Below are 19,043 nucleotides of genomic sequence, written 5' to 3' on the forward strand. Positions count from 1 at the left end.
TCGAAGGTCTCCCTCTCTGATAGAAAAGAGTAGCCAACTTTCTGGTCCTCTGTTTCCATTGAGATTCTGTTCAAGTGTCCCAGCTCGGCTTCTGCGGGTGGCTGAGCTTCTAATGGCTCCCTGCGTTCTTGTCTTTTCCTCTCCAAACCTTCCGTCCGTTTCCCCCTTCTGGGGTGGATGGGCGCTGTCATTGCTTCTACCTTCGAGACAGATTGATGAAAAGTCTGGACCATCGACTCCTTTCCTCTCTTTGGTTCCGTGTCTCTCTCTGGCTGTGTCCCTCTCTTTTCCTTTCTCGATTCAGTCTGTGTCTTCCTCTTTCTCTCTCGTGTGTGGATGGATGGATGCTAGGAATGCACATGTATATGATTAGATGAGGGTTATGTTTTAGGGATAGGTTAGAGGGAGAGAAAGGCTTTAGGTCGGAGTTGGTCATGGGGGAAGGGTCAAGGGTGGTGGTGGTGTTTCTTGGAATCTGAGTGCTGTGCATTCTTCGTCTCTTTCCATATGAACCCCTTCTCAGATACACCACTTGCAAGGAGTCTCTCATGTTCCGTTTCCTATCTTTTGCATTTGTGAATGCTTAGCTTCTCTGTTGTGAAGAGGTTCCATTGGATGGAAACCCATTGGTGTACTTGGTTTCCCTCTTTCCCTTACTTGAAGAGACCCATTTCTACCTCCGCCCAGCAAATGGCAAGGAGACTCTGATGTTAAGGAGCCTTTGACCTACGCTTCTTTCTAGCTATCTCATGACATCAGTCTTTAGGGTGAGGTTTTTCCCCGATATTGAGGTGGTGTGAGATCAAAACCAATAGCGTTCTTCAGATGTAGCTGTCTGGTTTTCCCATGGACATTGATTGAAGAGGCTTTCTTGTTCCCATTTGGATATTCTCCCCTTCTGTGTCAGAGATGAGTTGACCTTGGATGCCGGGGTTTGTTTCTGGACCCTCAACTTTATTCCATCGATCTGGATCTGTGTGTGTTGTTGTATTCCCAATAGCATACTGTCCTGCTGCTGCCGCTGCGGCTAAGTCACTTCAGTCGTGTCTGACTCTGCGCGACCCCATGGCCTGCAGCCTACCAGGCTCCTCCGTCCAGGGCATTTTCCAGGCAAGAGTACTGGAGTGGGTCGCCATCGCCTTCTCCGATACTCTCCTGAGGATCCTAGTTTGGTCGTCTAATTTCCTTTCACACAACCTTGGACGTCCGTATCGGGGCTTTTTCGTCGGATTGTATTGACAATTTAGGCTCTTTTCTGTTTCCGTAACCCCTTTTGCAATTCTTTGTTCGGTGCGAACATGCATTGGCATTTTGGGAGGAATAGCATCGAAGCTGTGGATTGCCTTGTGGGGCTGTGACATCATTTTCCCAATAGGAATTCTTTCAAGCCCTGAGCACAGCTTCTCTTTCCAGTGATTGGTGTGGGCTTGATCTTCTTTCTTCCATCTCTCGCCGTTTTGTGAGAACAGGTCCTTCCTTCCCTTCTGGGTTAGATGGACTCGTGGGTATCACTTCAGTGAATGGCATTGTCAGTGGGGGTGATAATTCCCTTCTCATTGGAAGACTTTGCTGTGAGTATTAGAAGTGCAAGTGATTTCTCTTCCCCTTCCTCCCTGTCCATCTCTCAGAGCCACCGGGAAACAGAGGCCTCATCCAGGGTCACACAGGCCTGAGGGAGTGCAACCAGACTGTTGTTTCTTCAGGCCCTCAGTGCTGGACATCATCCGGGATACTCTGTGTGTGTCTTCCTCAGTCTGGCGTCCCTTCAGACCTTTCCCTAGTTTTCACAGGCTTGTTGTGTTGGTGTTCTTTGTCTGTTTGGAGACACGTCCTTGAGAAGCTTTGTGTTTCCACTCATTCGTCTCGCGATGTATGACCTGTCTTTTGCTTTTGTAATGAGGTCTTTCCCACGGTAGATATCTTTGATTTTGCAAAGTCCACTGTATTCTCTGGGTTGTTTTGTGGACTGCCTTTTAGTTTTGTGTGTGAAGACTCAAAGCACGTGTCCGGTTTCTGCTCATTGTTCTTCTAGATTTGTGACAAGTTTTCATGGAAACTTTGTCTAGGGATAACTGGAAGTGAACTCGGTGTAAGGTGTCAAGTCTCCATCTCCATTCATGTCATGCCCTGCAGTTTCCAATTCCCTGTTCCTGAGTGGTTTTGGAGACCTTGTGGGAAGTTTGGTTGCATCGGAGTTTGCATTTCCACCTTGAGTAGATTCACACTGTTCTGCCCTCAGGGACACTGTCAAGGGGGAGTGAGGAGCAGCCTGCACTTGCAGCAGTGACCACACGGTGGGGCGAGTGCTGCTGTTCCCTCTGGGAGCCCCAGGCCACAGGCATCCCAGTGAGGAGCCAGCTCTGTGCTCAGCTGAAAGGAGTTATTCTCTCAGGAGCCTCTGAGCCCTTGCCTTTGGATCACCCAGGGTGGGCATTTACTGTGACAGAAAAAAATTGCCCTGAATTCCATGGACGGAAGAGCCTGGCTGTGTAGAGTTCGTGAGTTGCCGTGAATCAGACACAACTGAGGACACAAAAACTCAATAGACTAAAACACTTTTTGGGGGTGGGGGGAGTGAAAGGGGGTGATGTGGGGTTTTTTGTCTTATATAATAGCCAAGGGAAATCTAGTTTAAACCTAAGTTCACATAGATGGGAAAGGTATAGCTCTCCGTCACCCTATTAAAAAAAAAAAAAAAAAAAACGACTTAACTTTTCTGAAAGTTTATTTAGTAGCTTCCTTGAGCAGTTCATTGTGAAGCATTTTTTTTTTTTTTCTGTGACATTGGCCTCATTAAAAAGTACGGTTTGCGTTTACTGGATAATTTTGTTCATTGGTTTGTTAGGGAATCTTGGTAATATTTGAGTTTCCTGGGGAGCATGGTCACATGACCTGGCCCTGGCCAATCGGTGCGTTCCACCTCCCTGGCCACTGTGATTGGCTCCGGACTGGGGCAGTGCCCAATCGGGGCCCAGGGCCGGGCCTCACGTTGGAAGCCAGGGGAAGACGAGCTCTCGTCCTGCTGGGGTAGGGGAAGGGGTGGGGCCGGGGGAGGTCAGGCTCCAGCAGTGGGAGGGGCTTGAGGTCCGCCTGCGGCAGTTGGTGACCTTCCTGCTCCCCTCAGGGCAGAGCCGCCGGCCTGAGAATGAGGGTGCTGCTGAGCCCAGGGGCTGGGATGGCCCGTTGCTGCTGTGGTCCCAGAGCTCCACCCGAGACCTGAGGGAGGCCGTCTGCCCGTGAGTCCTCTCCCGCTTGTCTGTCAGCTTGTTTGAAGCATGCTGGGTTTTCTGCCCAGCTGGCTAAGGGGAGTCCCTGGAAATGCAAGGGTGTGGGTTTTGGCAGACTTCAGGGAAGACATGCCAGATGAGCCTGGGAGACTCCAGCTTAATCTGGATTCAGGAGATATCTCTTCGGGCCAGCTAGTAATTGTAGGATAAGCCTAATGAGTCTTCACAGGATGAAGAGAGTAACGTGCCAAGGTAGCAATCGATGTCCTCCTTCGAGAGGATGAAGCTGGTGCTCAGAGAAGGGGGGAACTTGGCCACAGCAAGGCGGTGTGCACCCAGACAGAACCCCCAGATCCGGCCATTTGAGCTCAGGGAGGCCACTGTTGTGGCTTGTCCCTGTGGCAGGGGCCGAGGCACGCAGCCCACCCTGATTCCTGCGGGGGCCTGACTTGGGAAGTGCCATCTGGTAGCTTTGAGACTCACCAAACCAAATTGCACTGGAGAGAGGAAGGACACCTTCCTTCATCCACCCCCCACCCCCGCCGGATTCCCACATACCCTGACCCCATTCTCTGGATTTCGGAGCCATTTCCAGAGTCCCGCTCATATGACCTCATTCGAAGTGCGCTGTGGACGAGCTGCCATCTGCAGCTGCTACCACAGCAGCCAAGGGCTTTAGCTCCCGAGTACCTCCCTTCCTTTGGAACTTGGGGGCCCTCTACTCCCCACTTGCACACCACAGACCTTTGCTGAGGATTGTGGGGACCCTCACTCAGTTTGCAGCACGTTGTAGCCATCCCTGTCCTCTCAATACCTCCCTTGCAACTCAGCTTGTGAGCTCCTTTGGAGCAGCGTGGCCCACCTGGCTGCAACGGAAGAGACACAGCTGACAGGGAAACAACAGCTTAGATCTGACAGCCGGAAAGCTCTGTCAAAAGGGACCTCCCTCATCACACCGTAGAGGCTGTAGGAGCCGCCAGGGTTTGGGAACCAGTGCTGGGGCCAAAATGACTCCACAGCTGTTTTCCTTCCTGGGGAGGGTTCTGGCTCCAGTGGGAATGGCTCAAGTCTCCTAAGGTTCTGAAAGCCCACTGTGTGCAGATTCACGGTACACAGAGAGGAGAAGGTGGAGTCCTGCCCTGGAGGTGGGCACAGCTCACGGATGAGCCAGGCAGGCAGGCAGGCAGGCAGGGCATGAGAACACCTGAGCTGCCTTCATGAGTGAATGGTGTGGGGGCAGAGGAAGAGAAGCCGGTCTGCTCCCTCATGTGGTGCCCAGGGCAGGTTGTCCCCAGAGGAAACCCTTACGACGGTGAGGACTATCACTGCTGTTTCCCAAGGGGTTCCGTCGGTGCGTGTCTTCCCCGGAGCGGTCAGGCCGTCTCTAAAGTACACTGGCCATGGGCATTGCCTCTCCTTGGAACTTCCCATGTGTTTCTCTTTTTTATGGAACAGTGATTTTTTAGAGGGGTTCTGGGCCACAAGGTTGTTGGGTCATTTTCTAGCCTTCTGTCGTGAAGAACGCTTTCCTGGGCGTTGGGGTGGTTTGTTGTTCCAGCTCCCTTTCTTGGCTTCTTTTGGGAGCTGGTGCAACAAGAGGAGCTCAGCCTCTGCCTTCTGGCTGAGATGTCACCCTTCAAACAGCAATGCCTGCCTGGAGATAATGATGGCATTTGCCAAAAGGGCTTCGTTTGGCACATGATATCTTGAAAGGACGTACACCGTCCTTTCAGCTATCAAAGGCTAGTTCAAATGACATACAAATGAGAACTCTCCAATGGAGTCTTACAGTAGGTGGAGAGTCCGAAAAAAACTCCTTCAGTCATTTCACTGAGAGTCATTGATTGGGGACACCAAGAATATAGGAAGGAATGCAGAAAGAAAAGATGAAATTGTGTTCAGGATCGGGGGGAGGGATGAACAGGGCGTGCTTGCCTTGAATCCAGGCTTTGTTGGGGGGTGGGGCATAAAGATCGAACGGGTCTGAAACTACAAATTGGGATGGTAACACAGTATCACCAGAGTTACACAACAGTGTTCCCAAATTGCAACAATGATGAAAAAGTTTACTAATCCCAACTTAACCAAGAGAAATACAGGAAACCATACACAAAATAAAACATCACCAGAAAGGTGGAAACAAACCAAATGCAAAGCAGTTCAGGGGAAAGGAACTCCATGTCCCCTGGGGGCAGACCGAGTTGCCGGCGTCCACGGTGAGCAGACAGGGATGGAGGCTGCAGAGCCGACCGCTCCCCTGGACGTGGTGTTTCCGGCAAGGGCTCTGGGTCTCTGCCCAGAGCGGGGGCTCGTTCTTCCTGCAGGGGCGAGTGAGTCATCGTCGGCGTCTGGGTGTTGCGCGGGAGCCAGGGCAGGCTCTCCCTGCCGAGGCGGTGACTCTTCCTCTGCCTCGGGTTCTCCTGCCAAAGCCCGAGCAGGTACAGGTGCACGTGGAGGTGGAGGTTCTGGCTGAGGGGGTGGGACATCAGTGCCTGGGGCTGGGGGCCCTGCAGGCACGGAGATCCGATCTGCCCGGTGTGCTGGCCAGTACCCAGCTGGCCTGGTGTCTCTGCGAGGGCAAGTCTCGGATCTCCATCTGGCCTCGGTGGATCCCTGGGTCCTGCACCTGGAGCCACCACCTCTGTAGGGACAGGTCTGGGAAGTAGAGCCTGGTTCCAGTTGGAGGCCAGTGCTAGAGCTGGGGGAGAAGCAAAGTTTGCCCACAGGCCAGCCTTGGCATGTGCGTATCCCGGGACAGAAAGCTTCCAAGAGATTCCCAAAGAATACCCAGGGTCGGATGTCTTTTGGGACTGAAGTGTGCAAGATGGGGGTGGGGGTGTGAGGCCAGCGCTTGCTGCAGGCCCAGCAGCATCTTTCGGGGACTCGTCCGTGTGTAGCTCAGCACCCCCTCCCCACACACTCCCGTGCACCAGCCCCAGCGTCCTCACCTCTGTGCTCTGGCGTGCTGGGCTCCAGGTCCTCCTGCTGCCTCAGAGGCCGGGGTTCTCGGGACTCTGGGTCGGAGCCGGGTGTGCTGAGCTCCGTGGCCGCCTCAGACTGGGCCGCCGGGTGTATCCTGGGCGGTGTCTCGGCAGCAGGCCTTCCCCGCCTCCGCTTCGCCCCCGGTGGGGCTGATGCCTCCGTGGGCACGCTCACCTGGAGCCTGCACTGGGCCTCACGGGCGGGGGGGTGGTGCTCCGACCCCTCCCTCCGGGAGGTGGACGGGGTGTCCCCGTCCTCGGCCTCATCACGTGGGAAGCTCTGCAACGACAGTGACCGTCAGCCAGCCGTGCTGGGAGTTTTCCGAGCGGGGCCTGGCCAGTGGAGCCGCTGCTTCTGCCTGCTCGAACTTCTCTTCCCAGAAGGGTCAGAGACGTGTGTCTGCTCAGATCCCCACCCGGGAGGAAAGAGACCCACCTGAGGGTGTGAGGTCAGCCTGGGCGGCCGGCGCTGCCCGCACTCTCCCCATCCCACCCAGCCTGCTCTCCCCTGGGGTGTGGACACAACTTGTCCGCAGGCTTCTGACCCCACATCCGCCTGGGCTTCCTTGAGGGAGACACACCCCGAGAAACCCGCATCCACACACACAGGCAAAGGACCCGGTGTTTCCGGGTGGCATGGGAGAGGTGGCCTGGCCCCGCCTGGGGCTCCCCGTGTTACCTTTCTGTTTCTCCGGGCAAAGGGCCAGAGGCCTCTCGGGGGTGCCCTGAGCCAACGTCGACAGGGTGCCCACGCACACTGCCTGTGAGCTCTCCTGAGGCCCCGGCCTCTGGGCAGGGGCAAACAGCAGAACATCCTGGCAGCAAGTGATCTGGCTGGGGGCTCCTCTCCGCTCTGGAGGCCTGGATACCCGGGTTGCGGGTTCTGTTGGGTTCTGTTGCCGGCAGGTGACATCATTTCCTGGGGTTCGTGCTGAGGTCCCTTCCCCAAAACTTCGCAAGGGAATCTCTGGGTTTCTGACTGCTCGACCACCCCCCTTAGGCCATGTGCAGGCACAGTGACAGCCACACAGCCCAGCCCACAGCCCTGGGGAGGCCTGGGTGCAGCCAGGGCCTGAGCTCCGAGGACCCCGCTGCTCTCAGACCAGGCTCCTTCTTCTCGTAAGTGGTGTGGCCCTGGACAAGCATATGCCCCTCAGGGTTTCCCCGGTCTCTCCATCTGCAGAGTGGGGGTCATTCTCCCATCTGTTTCCTAGGTCTGTCGGCCTACGAGCAGCTCCATGCCTTTCCACCTGGGGCTGATATCACGTGGAGCTTGTGCGCTGAGACTTCAGAAAGAAAGACTCCATCCAGGGCTGACACAGCACAGAATGGGGCAGAACGAGGCCTGGATGCGCCGTGGTACCCAGGAAAAGGCACTCCCCCTCCTGACTGTTTGGAGACCCCGCATGCAAGTTGGAGGACCGAAAGGAAGACTCGAAGGTCTCCCTCTCTGATAGAAAAGAGTAGCCAACTTTCTGGTCCTCTGTTTCCATTGAGATTCTGTTCAAGTGTCCCAGCTCGGCTTCTGCGGGTGGCTGAGCTTCTAATGGCTCCCTGCGTTCTTGTCTTTTCCTCTCCAAACCTTCCGTCCGTTTCCCCCTTCTGGGGTGGATGGGCGCTGTCATTGCTTCTACCTTCGAGACAGATTGATGAAAAGTCTGGACCATCGACTCCTTTCCTCTCTTTGGTTCCGTGTCTCTCTCTGGCTGTGTCCCTCTCTTTTCCTTTCTCGATTCAGTCTGTGTCTTCCTCTTTCTCTCTCGTGTGTGGATGGATGGATGCTAGGAATGCACATGTATATGATTAGATGAGGGTTATGTTTTAGGGATAGGTTAGAGGGAGAGAAAGGCTTTAGGTCGGAGTTGGTCATGGGGGAAGGGTCAAGGGTGGTGGTGGTGTTTCTTGGAATCTGAGTGCTGTGCATTCTTCGTCTCTTTCCATATGAACCCCTTCTCAGATACACCACTTGCAAGGAGTCTCTCATGTTCCGTTTCCTATCTTTTGCATTTGTGAATGCTTAGCTTCTCTGTTGTGAAGAGGTTCCATTGGATGGAAACCCATTGGTGTACTTGGTTTCCCTCTTTCCCTTACTTGAAGAGACCCATTTCTACCTCCGCCCAGCAAATGGCAAGGAGACTCTGATGTTAAGGAGCCTTTGACCTACGCTTCTTTCTAGCTATCTCATGACATCAGTCTTTAGGGTGAGGTTTTTCCCCGATATTGAGGTGGTGTGAGATCAAAACCAATAGCGTTCTTCAGATGTAGCTGTCTGGTTTTCCCATGGACATTGATTGAAGAGGCTTTCTTGTTCCCATTTGGATATTCTCCCCTTCTGTGTCAGAGATGAGTTGACCTTGGATGCCGGGGTTTGTTTCTGGACCCTCAACTTTATTCCATCGATCTGGATCTGTGTGTGTTGTTGTATTCCCAATAGCATACTGTCCTGCTGCTGCCGCTGCGGCTAAGTCACTTCAGTCGTGTCTGACTCTGCGCGACCCCATGGCCTGCAGCCTACCAGGCTCCTCCGTCCAGGGCATTTTCCAGGCAAGAGTACTGGAGTGGGTCGCCATCGCCTTCTCCGATACTCTCCTGAGGATCCTAGTTTGGTCGTCTAATTTCCTTTCACACAACCTTGGACGTCCGTATCGGGGCTTTTTCGTCGGATTGTATTGACAATTTAGGCTCTTTTCTGTTTCCGTAACCCCTTTTGCAATTCTTTGTTCGGTGCGAACATGCATTGGCATTTTGGGAGGAATAGCATCGAAGCTGTGGATTGCCTTGTGGGGCTGTGACATCATTTTCCCAATAGGAATTCTTTCAAGCCCTGAGCACAGCTTCTCTTTCCAGTGATTGGTGTGGGCTTGATCTTCTTTCTTCCATCTCTCGCCGTTTTGTGAGAACAGGTCCTTCCTTCCCTTCTGGGTTAGATGGACTCGTGGGTATCACTTCAGTGAATGGCATTGTCAGTGGGGGTGATAATTCCCTTCTCATTGGAAGACTTTGCTGTGAGTATTAGAAGTGCAAGTGATTTCTCTTCCCCTTCCTCCCTGTCCATCTCTCAGAGCCACCGGGAAACAGAGGCCTCATCCAGGGTCACACAGGCCTGAGGGAGTGCAACTAGACTGTTGTTTCTTCAGGCCCTCAGTGCTGGACATCATCCGGGATACTCTGTGTGTGTCTTCCTCAGTCTGGCGTCCCTTCAGACCTTTCCCTAGTTTTCACAGGCTTGTTGTGTTGGTGTTCTTTGTCTGTTTGGAGACACGTCCTTGAGAAGCTTTGTGTTTCCACTCATTCGTCTCGCGATGTATGACCTGTCTTTTGCTTTTGTAATGAGGTCTTTCCCACGGTAGATATCTTTGATTTTGCAAAGTCCACTGTATTCTCTGGGTTGTTTTGTGGACTGCCTTTTAGTTTTGTGTGTGAAGACTCAAAGCACGTGTCCGGTTTCTGCTCATTGTTCTTCTAGATTTGTGACAAGTTTTCATGGAAACTTTGTCTAGGGATAACTGGAAGTGAACTCGGTGTAAGGTGTCAAGTCTCCATCTCCATTCATGTCATGCCCTGCAGTTTCCAATTCCCTGTTCCTGAGTGGTTTTGGAGACCTTGTGGGAAGTTTGGTTGCATCGGAGTTTGCATTTCCACCTTGAGTAGATTCACACTGTTCTGCCCTCAGGGACACTGTCAAGGGGGAGTGAGGAGCAGCCTGCACTTGCAGCAGTGACCACACGGTGGGGCGAGTGCTGCTGTCCCCTCTGGGAGCCCCAGGCCACAGGCATCCCAGTGAGGAGCCAGCTCTGTGCTCAGCTGAAAGGAGTTATTCTCTCAGGAGCCTCTGAGCCCTTGCCTTTGGATCACCCAGGGTGGGCATTTACTGTGACAGAAAAAAATTGCCCTGAATTCCATGGACGGAAGAGCCTGGCTGTGTAGAGTTCGTGAGTTGCCGTGAATCAGACACAACTGAGGACACAAAAACTCAATAGACTAAAACACTTTTTGGGGGTGGGGGGAGTGAAAGGGGGTGATGTGGGGTTTTTTGTCTTATATAATAGCCAAGGGAAATCTAGTTTAAACCTAAATTCACATAGATGGGAAAGGTATAGCTCTCCGTCACCCTATTAAAAAAAAAAAAAAAAAAGACTTAACTTTTCTGAAAGTTTATTTAGTAGCTTCCTTGAGCAGTTCATTGTGAAGCATTTTTTTTTTTTTTCTGTGACATTGGCCTCATTAAAAAGTACGGTTTGCGTTTACTGGATAATTTTGTTCATTGGTTTGTTAGGGAATCTTGGTAATATGTGAGTTTCCTGGGGAGCATGGTCACATGACCTGGCCCTGGCCAATCGGTGCGTTCCACCTCCCTGGCCACTGTGATTGGCTCCGGACTGGGGCAGTGCCCAATCGGGGCCTAGGGCCGGGCCTCACGTTGGAAGCCAGGGGAAGACGAGCTCTCGTCCTGCTGGGGTAGGGGAAGGGGTGGGGCCGGGGGAGGTCAGGCTCCAGCAGTGGGAGGGGCTTGAGGTCCGCCTGCTGCAGTTGGTGACCTTCCTGCTCCCCTCAGGGCAGAGCCGCCGGCCTGAGAATGAGGGCGCTGCTGAGCCCAGGGGCTGGGATGGCCCGTTGCTGCTGTGGTCCCAGAGCTCCACCCGAGACCTGAGGGAGGCCGTCTGCCCGTGAGTCCTCTCCCGCTTGTCTGTCAGCTTGTTTGAAGCATGCTGGGTTTTCTGCCCAGCTGGCTAAGGGGAGTCCCTGGAAATGCAAGGGTGTGGGTTTTGGCAGACTTCAGGGAAGACATGCCAGATGAGCCTGGGAGACTCCAGCTTAATCTGGATTCAGGAGATATCTCTTCGGGCCAGCTAGTAATTGTAGGATAAGCCTAATGAGTCTTCACAGGATGAAGAGAGTAACGTGCCAAGGTAGCAATCGATGTCCTACTTCGAGAGGATGAAGCTGGTGCTCAGAGAAGGGGGGAACTTGGCCACAGCAAGGAGGTGTGCACCCAGACAGAACCCCCAGATCCGGCCATTTGAGCTCAGGGAGGCCACTGGTGTGGCTTGTCCCTGTGGCAGGGGCCGAGGCACGCAGCCCACCCTGATTCCTGCGGGGGCCTGACTTGGGAAGTGCCATCTGGTAGCTTTGAGACTCACCAAACCAAATTACACTGGAGAGGGGAAGGACACCTTCCTTCATCCACCCCCCACCCCCGCCGGATTCCCACATACCCTGACCCCTTTCTCTGGATTTCGGAGCCATTTCCAGAGTCCCGCTCATATGACCTCATTCGAAGTGCACTGTGGACGAGCTGCCATCTGCAGCTGCTACCACAGCAGCCAAGGGCTTTAGCTCCCAAGTACCTCCCTTCCTTTGGAACTTGGGGGCCCTCTACTCCCCACTTGCACACCACAGACCTTTGCTGAGGATTGTGGGGACCCTCACTCAGTTTGCAGCACGTTGTAGCCATCCCTGTCCTCTCAATACCTCCCTTGCAACTCAGCTTGTGAGCTCCTTTGGAGCAGCGTGGCCCACCTGGCTGCAACGGAAGAGACACAGCTGACAGGGAAACAACAGCTTAGATCTGACAGCCGGAAAGCTCTGTCAAATGGGACCTCCCTCTTCACACCGTAGAGGCTGTAGGAGCCGCCAGGGTTTGGGAACCAGTGCTGGGGCCAAAATGACTCCACAGCTGTTTTCCTTCCTGGGGAGGGTTCTGGCTCCAGTGGGAATGGCTCAAGTCTCCTAAGGTTCTGAAAGCCCACTGTGTGCAGATTCACGGTACACAGAGAGGAGAAGGTGGAGTCCTGCCCTGGAGGTGGGCACAGCTCACGGATGAGCCAGGCAGGCAGGCAGGCAGGCAGGGCATGAGAACACCTGAGCTGCCTTCATGAGTGAATGGTGTGGGGGCAGAGGAAGAGAAGCCGGTCTGCTCCCTCATGTGGTGCCCAGGGCAGGTTGTCCCCAGAGGAAACCCTTACAACGGTGAGGACTATCACTGCTGTTTCCCAAGGGGTTCCGTCGGTGCGTGTCTTCCCCGGAGCGGTCAGGCCGTCTCTAAAGTACACTGGCCATGGGCATTGCCTCTCCTTGGAACTTCCCATGTGTTTCTCTTTTTTATGGAACAGTGATTTTTTAGAGGGGTTCTGGGCCACAAGGTTGTTGGGTCATTTTCTAGCCTTCTGTCGTGAAGAACGCTTTCCTGGGCGTTGGGGTGGTTTGTTGTTCCAGCTCCCTTTCTTGGCTTCTTTTGGGAGCTGGTGCAACAAGAGGAGCTCAGCCTCTGCCTTCTGGCTGAGATGTCACCCTTCAAACAGCAATGCCTGCCTGGAGATAATGATGGCATTTGCCAAAAGGGCTTCGTTTGGCACATGATATCTTGAAAGGACGTACACCGTCCTTTCAGCTATCAAAGGCTAGTTCAAATGACATACAAATGAGAACTCTCCAATGGAGTCTTACAGTAGGTGGAGAGTCCGAAAAAAACTCCTTCAGTCATTTCACTGAGAGTCATTGATTGGGGACACCAAGAATATAGGAAGGAATGCAGAAAGAAAAGATGAAATTGTGTTCAGGATCGGGGGGAGGGATGAACAGGGCGTGCTTGCCTTGAATCCAGGCTTTGTTGGGGGGTGGGGCATAAAGATCGAACGGGTCTGAAACTACAAATTGGGATGGTAACACAGTATCACCAGAGTTACACAACAGTGTTCCCAAATTGCAACAATGATGAAAAAGTTTACTAATCCCAACTTAACCAAGAGAAATACAGGAAACCATACACAAAATAAAACATCACCAGAAAGGTGGAAACAAACCAAATGCAAAGCAGTTCAGGGGAAAGGAACTCCATGTCCCCTGGGGGCAGACCGAGTTGCCGGCGTCCACGGTGAGCAGACAGGGATGGAGGCTGCAGAGCCGACTGCTCCCCTGGACGTGGTGTTTCTGGCAAGGGCTCTGGGTCTCTGCCCAGAGCGGGGGCTCGTTCTTCCTGCAGGGGCGAGTGAGTCATCGTCGGCGTCTGGGTGTTGCGCGGGAGCCAGGGCAGGCTCTCCCTGCCGAGGCGGTGACTCCTCCTCTGCCTCGGGTTCTCCTGCCAAAGCCCGAGCAGGTACAGGTGCACGTGGAGGTGGAGGTTCTGGCTGAGGGGGTGGGACATCAGTGCCTGGGGCTGGGGGCCCTGCAGGCACGGAGATCCGATCTGCCCGGTGTGCTGGCCAGTACCCAGCTGGCCTGGTGTCTCTGTGAGGGCAAGTCTCGGATCTCCATCTGGCCTCGGTGGATCCCTGGGTCCTGCACCTGGAGCCACCACCTCTGTAGGGACAGGTCTGGGAAGTAGAGCCTGGTTCCAGTTGGAGGCCAGTGCTAGAGCTGGGGGAGAAGCAAAGTTTGCCCACAGGCCAGCCTTGGCATGTGCGTATCCCGGGACAGAAAGCTTCCAAGAGATTCCCAAAGAATACCCAGGGTCGGATGTCTTTTGGGACTGAAGTGTGCAAGATGGGGGTGGGGGTGTGAGGCCAGCGCTTGCTGCAGGCCCAGCAGCATCTTTCGGGGACTCGTCCGTGTGTAGCTCAGCACCCCCTCCCCACACACTCCCGTGCACCAGCCCCAGCGTCCTCACCTCTGTGCTCTGGCGTGCTGGGCTCCAGGTCCTCCTGCTGCCTCAGAGGCCGGGGTTCTCGGGACTCTGGGTCGGAGCCGGGTGTGCTGAGCTCCGTGGCCGCCTCAGACTGGGCCGCCGGGTGTATCCTGGGTGGTGTCTCGGCAGCAGGCCTTCCCCGCCTCCGCTTCGCCCCCGGTGGGGCTGATGCCTCCGTGGGCACGCTCACCTGGAGCCTGCACTGGGCCTCACGGGCGGGGGGGTGGTGCTCCGACCCCTCCCTCCGGGAGGTGGACGGGGTGTCCCCGTCCTCGGCCTCATCACGTGGGAAGCTCTGCAACGACAGTGACCGTCAGCCAGCCGTGCTGGGAGTTTTCCGAGCTGGGCCTGGCCAGTGGAGCCGCTGCTTCTGCCTGCTCGAACTTCTCTTCCCAGAAGGGTCAGAGACGTGTGTCTGCTCAGATCCCCACCCGGGAGGATAGAGACCCACCTGAGGGTGTGAGGTCAGCCTGGGCGGCCGGCGCTGCCCGCACTCTCCCCATCCCACCCAGCCTGCTCTCCCCTGGGGTGTGGACACAACTTGTCCGCAGGCTTCTGACCCCACATCCGCCTGGGCTTCCTTGAGGGAGACACACCCCGAGAAACCCGCATCCACACACACAGGCAAAGGACCCGGTGTTTCCGGGTGGCATGGGAGAGGTGGCCTGGCCCCGCCTGGGGCTCCCCGTGTTACCTTTCTGTTTCTCCGGTCAAAGGGCCAGAGGCCTCTCGGGGGTGCCCTGAGCCAACGTCGACAGGGTGCCCACGCACACTGCCTGTGAGCTCTCCTGAGGCCCCGGCCTCTGGGCAGGGGCAAACAGCAGAACATCCTGGCAGCAAGTGATCTGGCTGGGGCTCCTCTCCGCTCTGGAGGCCTGGATACCCGGGTTGCGGGTTCTGTTGGGTTCTGTTGCCGGCAGGTGACATCATTTCCTGGGGTTCGTGCTGAGGTCCCTTCCCCAAAACTTCGCAAGGGAATCTCTGGGTTTCTGACTGCTCGACCACCCCCCTTAGGCCATGTGCAGGCACAGTGACAGCCACACAGCCCAGCCCACAGCCCTGGGGAGGCCTGGGTGCAGCCAGGGCCTGAGCTCCGAGGACCCCGCTGCTCTCAGACCAGGCTCCTTCTTCTCGTAAGTGGTGTGGCCCTGGACAAGCATATGCCCCTCAGGGTTTCCCCGGTCTCTCCATCTGCAGAGTGGGGGTCATTCTCCCATCTGTTTCCTAGGTCTGTCGGCCTACGAGCAGCTCCATGCCTTTCCACCTGGGGCTGATATCACGTGGAGCTTGTGCGCTGAGACTTCAGAAAGAAAGACTCCATCCAGGGCTGACACAGCACAGAATGGGGCAGAACGAGGCCTGGATGCGCCGTGGTACCCAGGAAAAGGCACTCCCCCTCCTGACTGTTTGGAGACCCCGCATGCAAGTTGGAGGACCGAAAGGAAGACTCGAAGGTCTCCCTCTCTGATAGAAAAGAGTAGCCAACTTTCTGGTCCTCTGTTTCCATTGAGATTCTGTTCAAGTGTCCCAGCTCGGCTTCTGCGGGTGGCTGAGCTTCTAATGGCTCCCTGCGTTCTTGTCTTTTCCTCTCCAAACCTTCCGTCCGTTTCCCCCTTCTGGGGTGGATGGGCGCTGTCATTGCTTCTACCTTCGAGACAGATTGATGAAAAGTCTGGACCATCGACTCCTTTCCTCTCTTTGGTTCCGTGTCTCTCTCTGGCTGTGTCCCTCTCTTTTCCTTTCTCGATTCAGTCTGTGTCTTCCTCTTTCTCTCTCGTGTGTGGATGGATGGATGCTAGGAATGCACATGTATATGATTAGATGAGGGTTATGTTTTAGGGATAGGTTAGAGGGAGAGAAAGGCTTTAGGTCGGAGTTGGTCATGGGGGAAGGGTCAAGGGTGGTGGTGGTGTTTCTTGGAATCTGAGTGCTGTGCATTCTTCGTCTCTTTCCATATGAACCCCTTCTCAGATACACCACTTGCAAGGAGTCTCTCATGTTCCGTTTCCTATCTTTTGCATTTGTGAATGCTTAGCTTCTCTGTTGTGAAGAGGTTCCATTGGATGGAAACCCATTGGTGTACTTGGTTTCCCTCTTTCCCTTACTTGAAGAGACCCATTTCTACCTCCGCCCAGCAAATGGCAAGGAGACTCTGATGTTAAGGAGCCTTTGACCTACGCTTCTTTCTAGCTATCTCATGACATCAGTCTTTAGGGTGAGGTTTTTCCCCGATATTGAGGTGGTGTGAGATCAAAACCAATAGCGTTCTTCAGATGTAGCTGTCTGGTTTTCCCATGGACATTGATTGAAGAGGCTTTCTTGTTCCCATTTGGATATTCTCCCCTTCTGTGTCAGAGATGAGTTGACCTTGGATGCCGGGGTTTGTTTCTGGACCCTCAACTTTATTCCATCGATCTGGATCTGTGTGTGTTGTTGTATTCCCAATAGCATACTGTCCTGCTGCTGCCGCTGCGGCTAAGTCACTTCAGTCGTGTCTGACTCTGCGCGACCCCATGGCCTGCAGCCTACCAGGCTCCTCCGTCCAGGGCATTTTCCAGGCAAGAGTACTGGAGTGGGTCGCCATCGCCTTCTCCGATACTCTCCTGAGGATCCTAGTTTGGTCGTCTAATTTCCTTTCACACAACCTTGGACGTCCGTATCGGGGCTTTTTCGTCGGATTGTATTGACAATTTAGGCTCTTTTCTGTTTCCGTAACCCCTTTTGCAATTCTTTGTTCGGTGCGAACATGCATTGGCATTTTGGGAGGAATAGCATCGAAGCTGTGGATTGCCTTGTGGGGCTGTGACATCATTTTCCCAATAGGAATTCTTTCAAGCCCTGAGCACAGCTTCTCTTTCCAGTGATTGGTGTGGGCTTGATCTTCTTTCTTCCATCTCTCGCCGTTTTGTGAGAACAGGTCCTTCCTTCCCTTCTGGGTTAGATGGACTCGTGGGTATCACTTCAGTGAATGGCATTGTCAGTGGGGGTGATAATTCCCTTCTCATTGGAAGACTTTGCTGTGAGTATTAGAAGTGCAAGTGATTTCTCTTCCCCTTCCTCCCTGTCCATCTCTCAGAGCCACCGGGAAACAGAGGCCTCATCCAGGGTCACACAGGCCTGAGGGAGTGCAACTAGACTGTTGTTTCTTCAGGCCCTCAGTGCTGGACATCATCCGGGATACTCTGTGTGTGTCTTCCTCAGTCTGGCGTCCCTTCAGACCTTTCCCTAGTTTTCACAGGCTTGTTGTGTTGGTGTTCTTTGTCTGTTTGGAGACACGTCCTTGAGAAGCTTTGTGTTTCCACTCATTCGTCTCGCGATGTATGACCTGTCTTTTGCTTTTGTAATGAGGTCTTTCCCACGGTAGATATCTTTGATTTTGCAAAGTCCACTGTATTCTCTGGGTTGTTTTGTGGACTGCCTTTTAGTTTTGTGTGTGAAGACTCAAAGCACGTGTCCGGTTTCTGCTCATTGTTCTTCTAGATTTGTGACAAGTTTTCATGGAAACTTTGTCTAGGGATAACTGGAAGTGAACTCGGTGTAAGGTGTCAAGTCTCCATCTCCATTCATGTCATGCCCTGCAGTTTCCAATTCCCTGTTCCTGAGTGGTTTTGGAGACCTTGTGGGAAGTTTGGTTGCATCGGAGTTTGCATTTCCACCTTGAGTAGATTCACACTGTTCTGCCCTCAGGGACACTGTCAAGGGGGAGTGAGGAGCAGCCTGCACTTGCAGCAGTGACCACACGGTGGGGCGAGTGCTGCTGTCCCCTCTGGGAGCCCCAGGCCACAGGCATCCCAGTGAGGAGCCAGCTCTGTGCTCAGCTGAAAGGAGTTAGTCTCTCAGGAGCCTCTGAGCCCTTGCCTTTGGATCACCCAGGGTGGGCATTTACTGTGACAGAAAAAAATTGCCCTGAATTCCATGGACGGAAGAGCCTGGCTGTGTAGAGTTCGTGAGTTGCCGTGAATCAGACACAACTGAGGACACAAAAACTCAATAGACTAAAACACTTTTTGGGGGTGGGGGGAGTGAAAGGGGGTGATGTGGGGTTTTTTGTCTTATATAATAGCCAAGGGAAATCTAGTTTAAACCTAAATTCACATAGATGGGAAAGGTATAGCTCTCCGTCACCCTATTAAAAAAAAAAAAAAAAAAGACTTAACTTTTCTGAAAGTTTATTTAGTAGCTTCCTTGAGCAGTTCATTGTGAAGCATTTTTTTTTTTTTCTGTGACATTGGCCTCATTAAAAAGTACGGTTTGCGTTTACTGGATAATTTTGTTCATTGGTTTGTTAGGGAATCTTGGTAATATTTGAGTTTCCTGGGGAGCATGGTCACATGACCTGGCCCTGGCCAATCAGTGCGATCCACCTCCCTGGCCACTGTGATTGGCTCCGGACTGGGGCAGTGCCCAATCGGGGCCTAGGGCCGGGCCTCACGTTGGAAGCCAGGGGAAGACGAGCTCTCGTCCTGCTGGGGTAGGGGAAGGGGTGGGGCCGGGGGAGGTCAGGCTCCAGCAGTGGGAGGGGCTTGAGGTCCGCCTGCGGCAGTTGGTGACCTTCCTGCTCCCCTCAGGGCAGAGCCGCCGGCCTGAGAATGAGGGCGCTGCTGAGCCCAGGGGCTGGGATGGCCCGTTGCTGCTGTGGTCCCAGAGCTCCACCCGAGACCTGAGGGAGGCCGTCTGCCCGTGAGTCCTCTCCCGCTTGTCTGTCAGCTTGTTTGAAGCATGCTGGGTTTTCTGCCCAGCTGGCTAAGGGGAGTCCCTGGAAATGCAAGGGTGTGGGTTTTGGCAGACTTCAGGGAAGACATGCCAGATGAGCCTGGGAGACTCCAGCTTAATCTGGATTCAGGAGATATCTCTTCGGGCCAGCTAGTAATTGTAGGATAAGCCTAATGAGTCTTCACAGGATGAAGAGAGTAACGTGCCAAGGTAGCAATCGATGTCCTACTTCGAGAGGATGAAGCTGGTGCTCAGAGAAGGGGGGAACTTGGCCACAGCAAGGAGGTGTGCACCCAGACAGAACCCCCAGATCCGGCCATTTGAGCTCAGGGAGGCCACTGGTGTGGCTTGTCCCTGTGGCAGGGGCCGAGGCACGCAGCCCACCCTGATTCCTGCGGGGGCCTGACTTGGGAAGTGCCATCTGGTAGCTTTGAGACTCACCAAACCAAATTACACTGGAGAGGGGAAGGACACCTTCCTTCATCCACCCCCCACCCC

General features: G+C 54.1%; 2 protein-coding genes and 1 long non-coding RNA gene across 3 annotated transcripts; 1 reads left to right on the forward strand and 2 right to left on the reverse strand.

Moving 5' to 3' along the window:
• Positions 1–5,271: 5,271 nt before the first annotated feature.
• Positions 5,272–7,078, reverse strand: LOC145514116 (uncharacterized). Its single transcript, XM_081511210.1, has 3 exons — positions 6,888–7,078; positions 6,176–6,488; positions 5,272–5,919 (listed from the first exon to the last, which is right to left on the reverse strand). Exons 1-3 carry the CDS (start codon positions 7,020–7,022, stop codon positions 5,297–5,299), a joined length of 1,071 nt encoding a protein of 356 aa, XP_081367336.1. The 5' UTR covers positions 7,023–7,078; the 3' UTR covers positions 5,272–5,296.
• Positions 7,079–12,772: 5,694 nt separating this feature from the next.
• Positions 12,773–17,833, forward strand: LOC145514129 (uncharacterized). The gene is made up of 2 exons (XR_014059851.1): positions 12,773–14,965; positions 15,061–17,833. It is a non-coding gene; the product is annotated as an uncharacterized LOC145514129 (long non-coding RNA).
• On the reverse strand, positions 12,912–15,240 carry LOC145514091 (uncharacterized). Its single transcript, XM_081511176.1, has 3 exons — positions 14,527–15,240; positions 13,815–14,127; positions 12,912–13,564 (listed from the first exon to the last, which is right to left on the reverse strand). The coding sequence occupies exons 1-3, from the start codon at positions 14,659–14,661 to the stop codon at positions 12,936–12,938; spliced, it is 1,077 nt and encodes a 358-aa protein (XP_081367302.1). The 5' UTR covers positions 14,662–15,240; the 3' UTR covers positions 12,912–12,935.
• Positions 17,834–19,043: the final 1,210 nt, after the last annotated feature.

This window comes from Giraffa tippelskirchi, chromosome 7 (genome assembly GCF_054371585.1).
Source record: "Giraffa tippelskirchi isolate mGirTip1 chromosome 7, T2T-mGirTip1v1.2.pri, whole genome shotgun sequence".
Taxonomy (NCBI): Eukaryota; Metazoa; Chordata; class Mammalia; order Artiodactyla; family Giraffidae; genus Giraffa; species Giraffa tippelskirchi.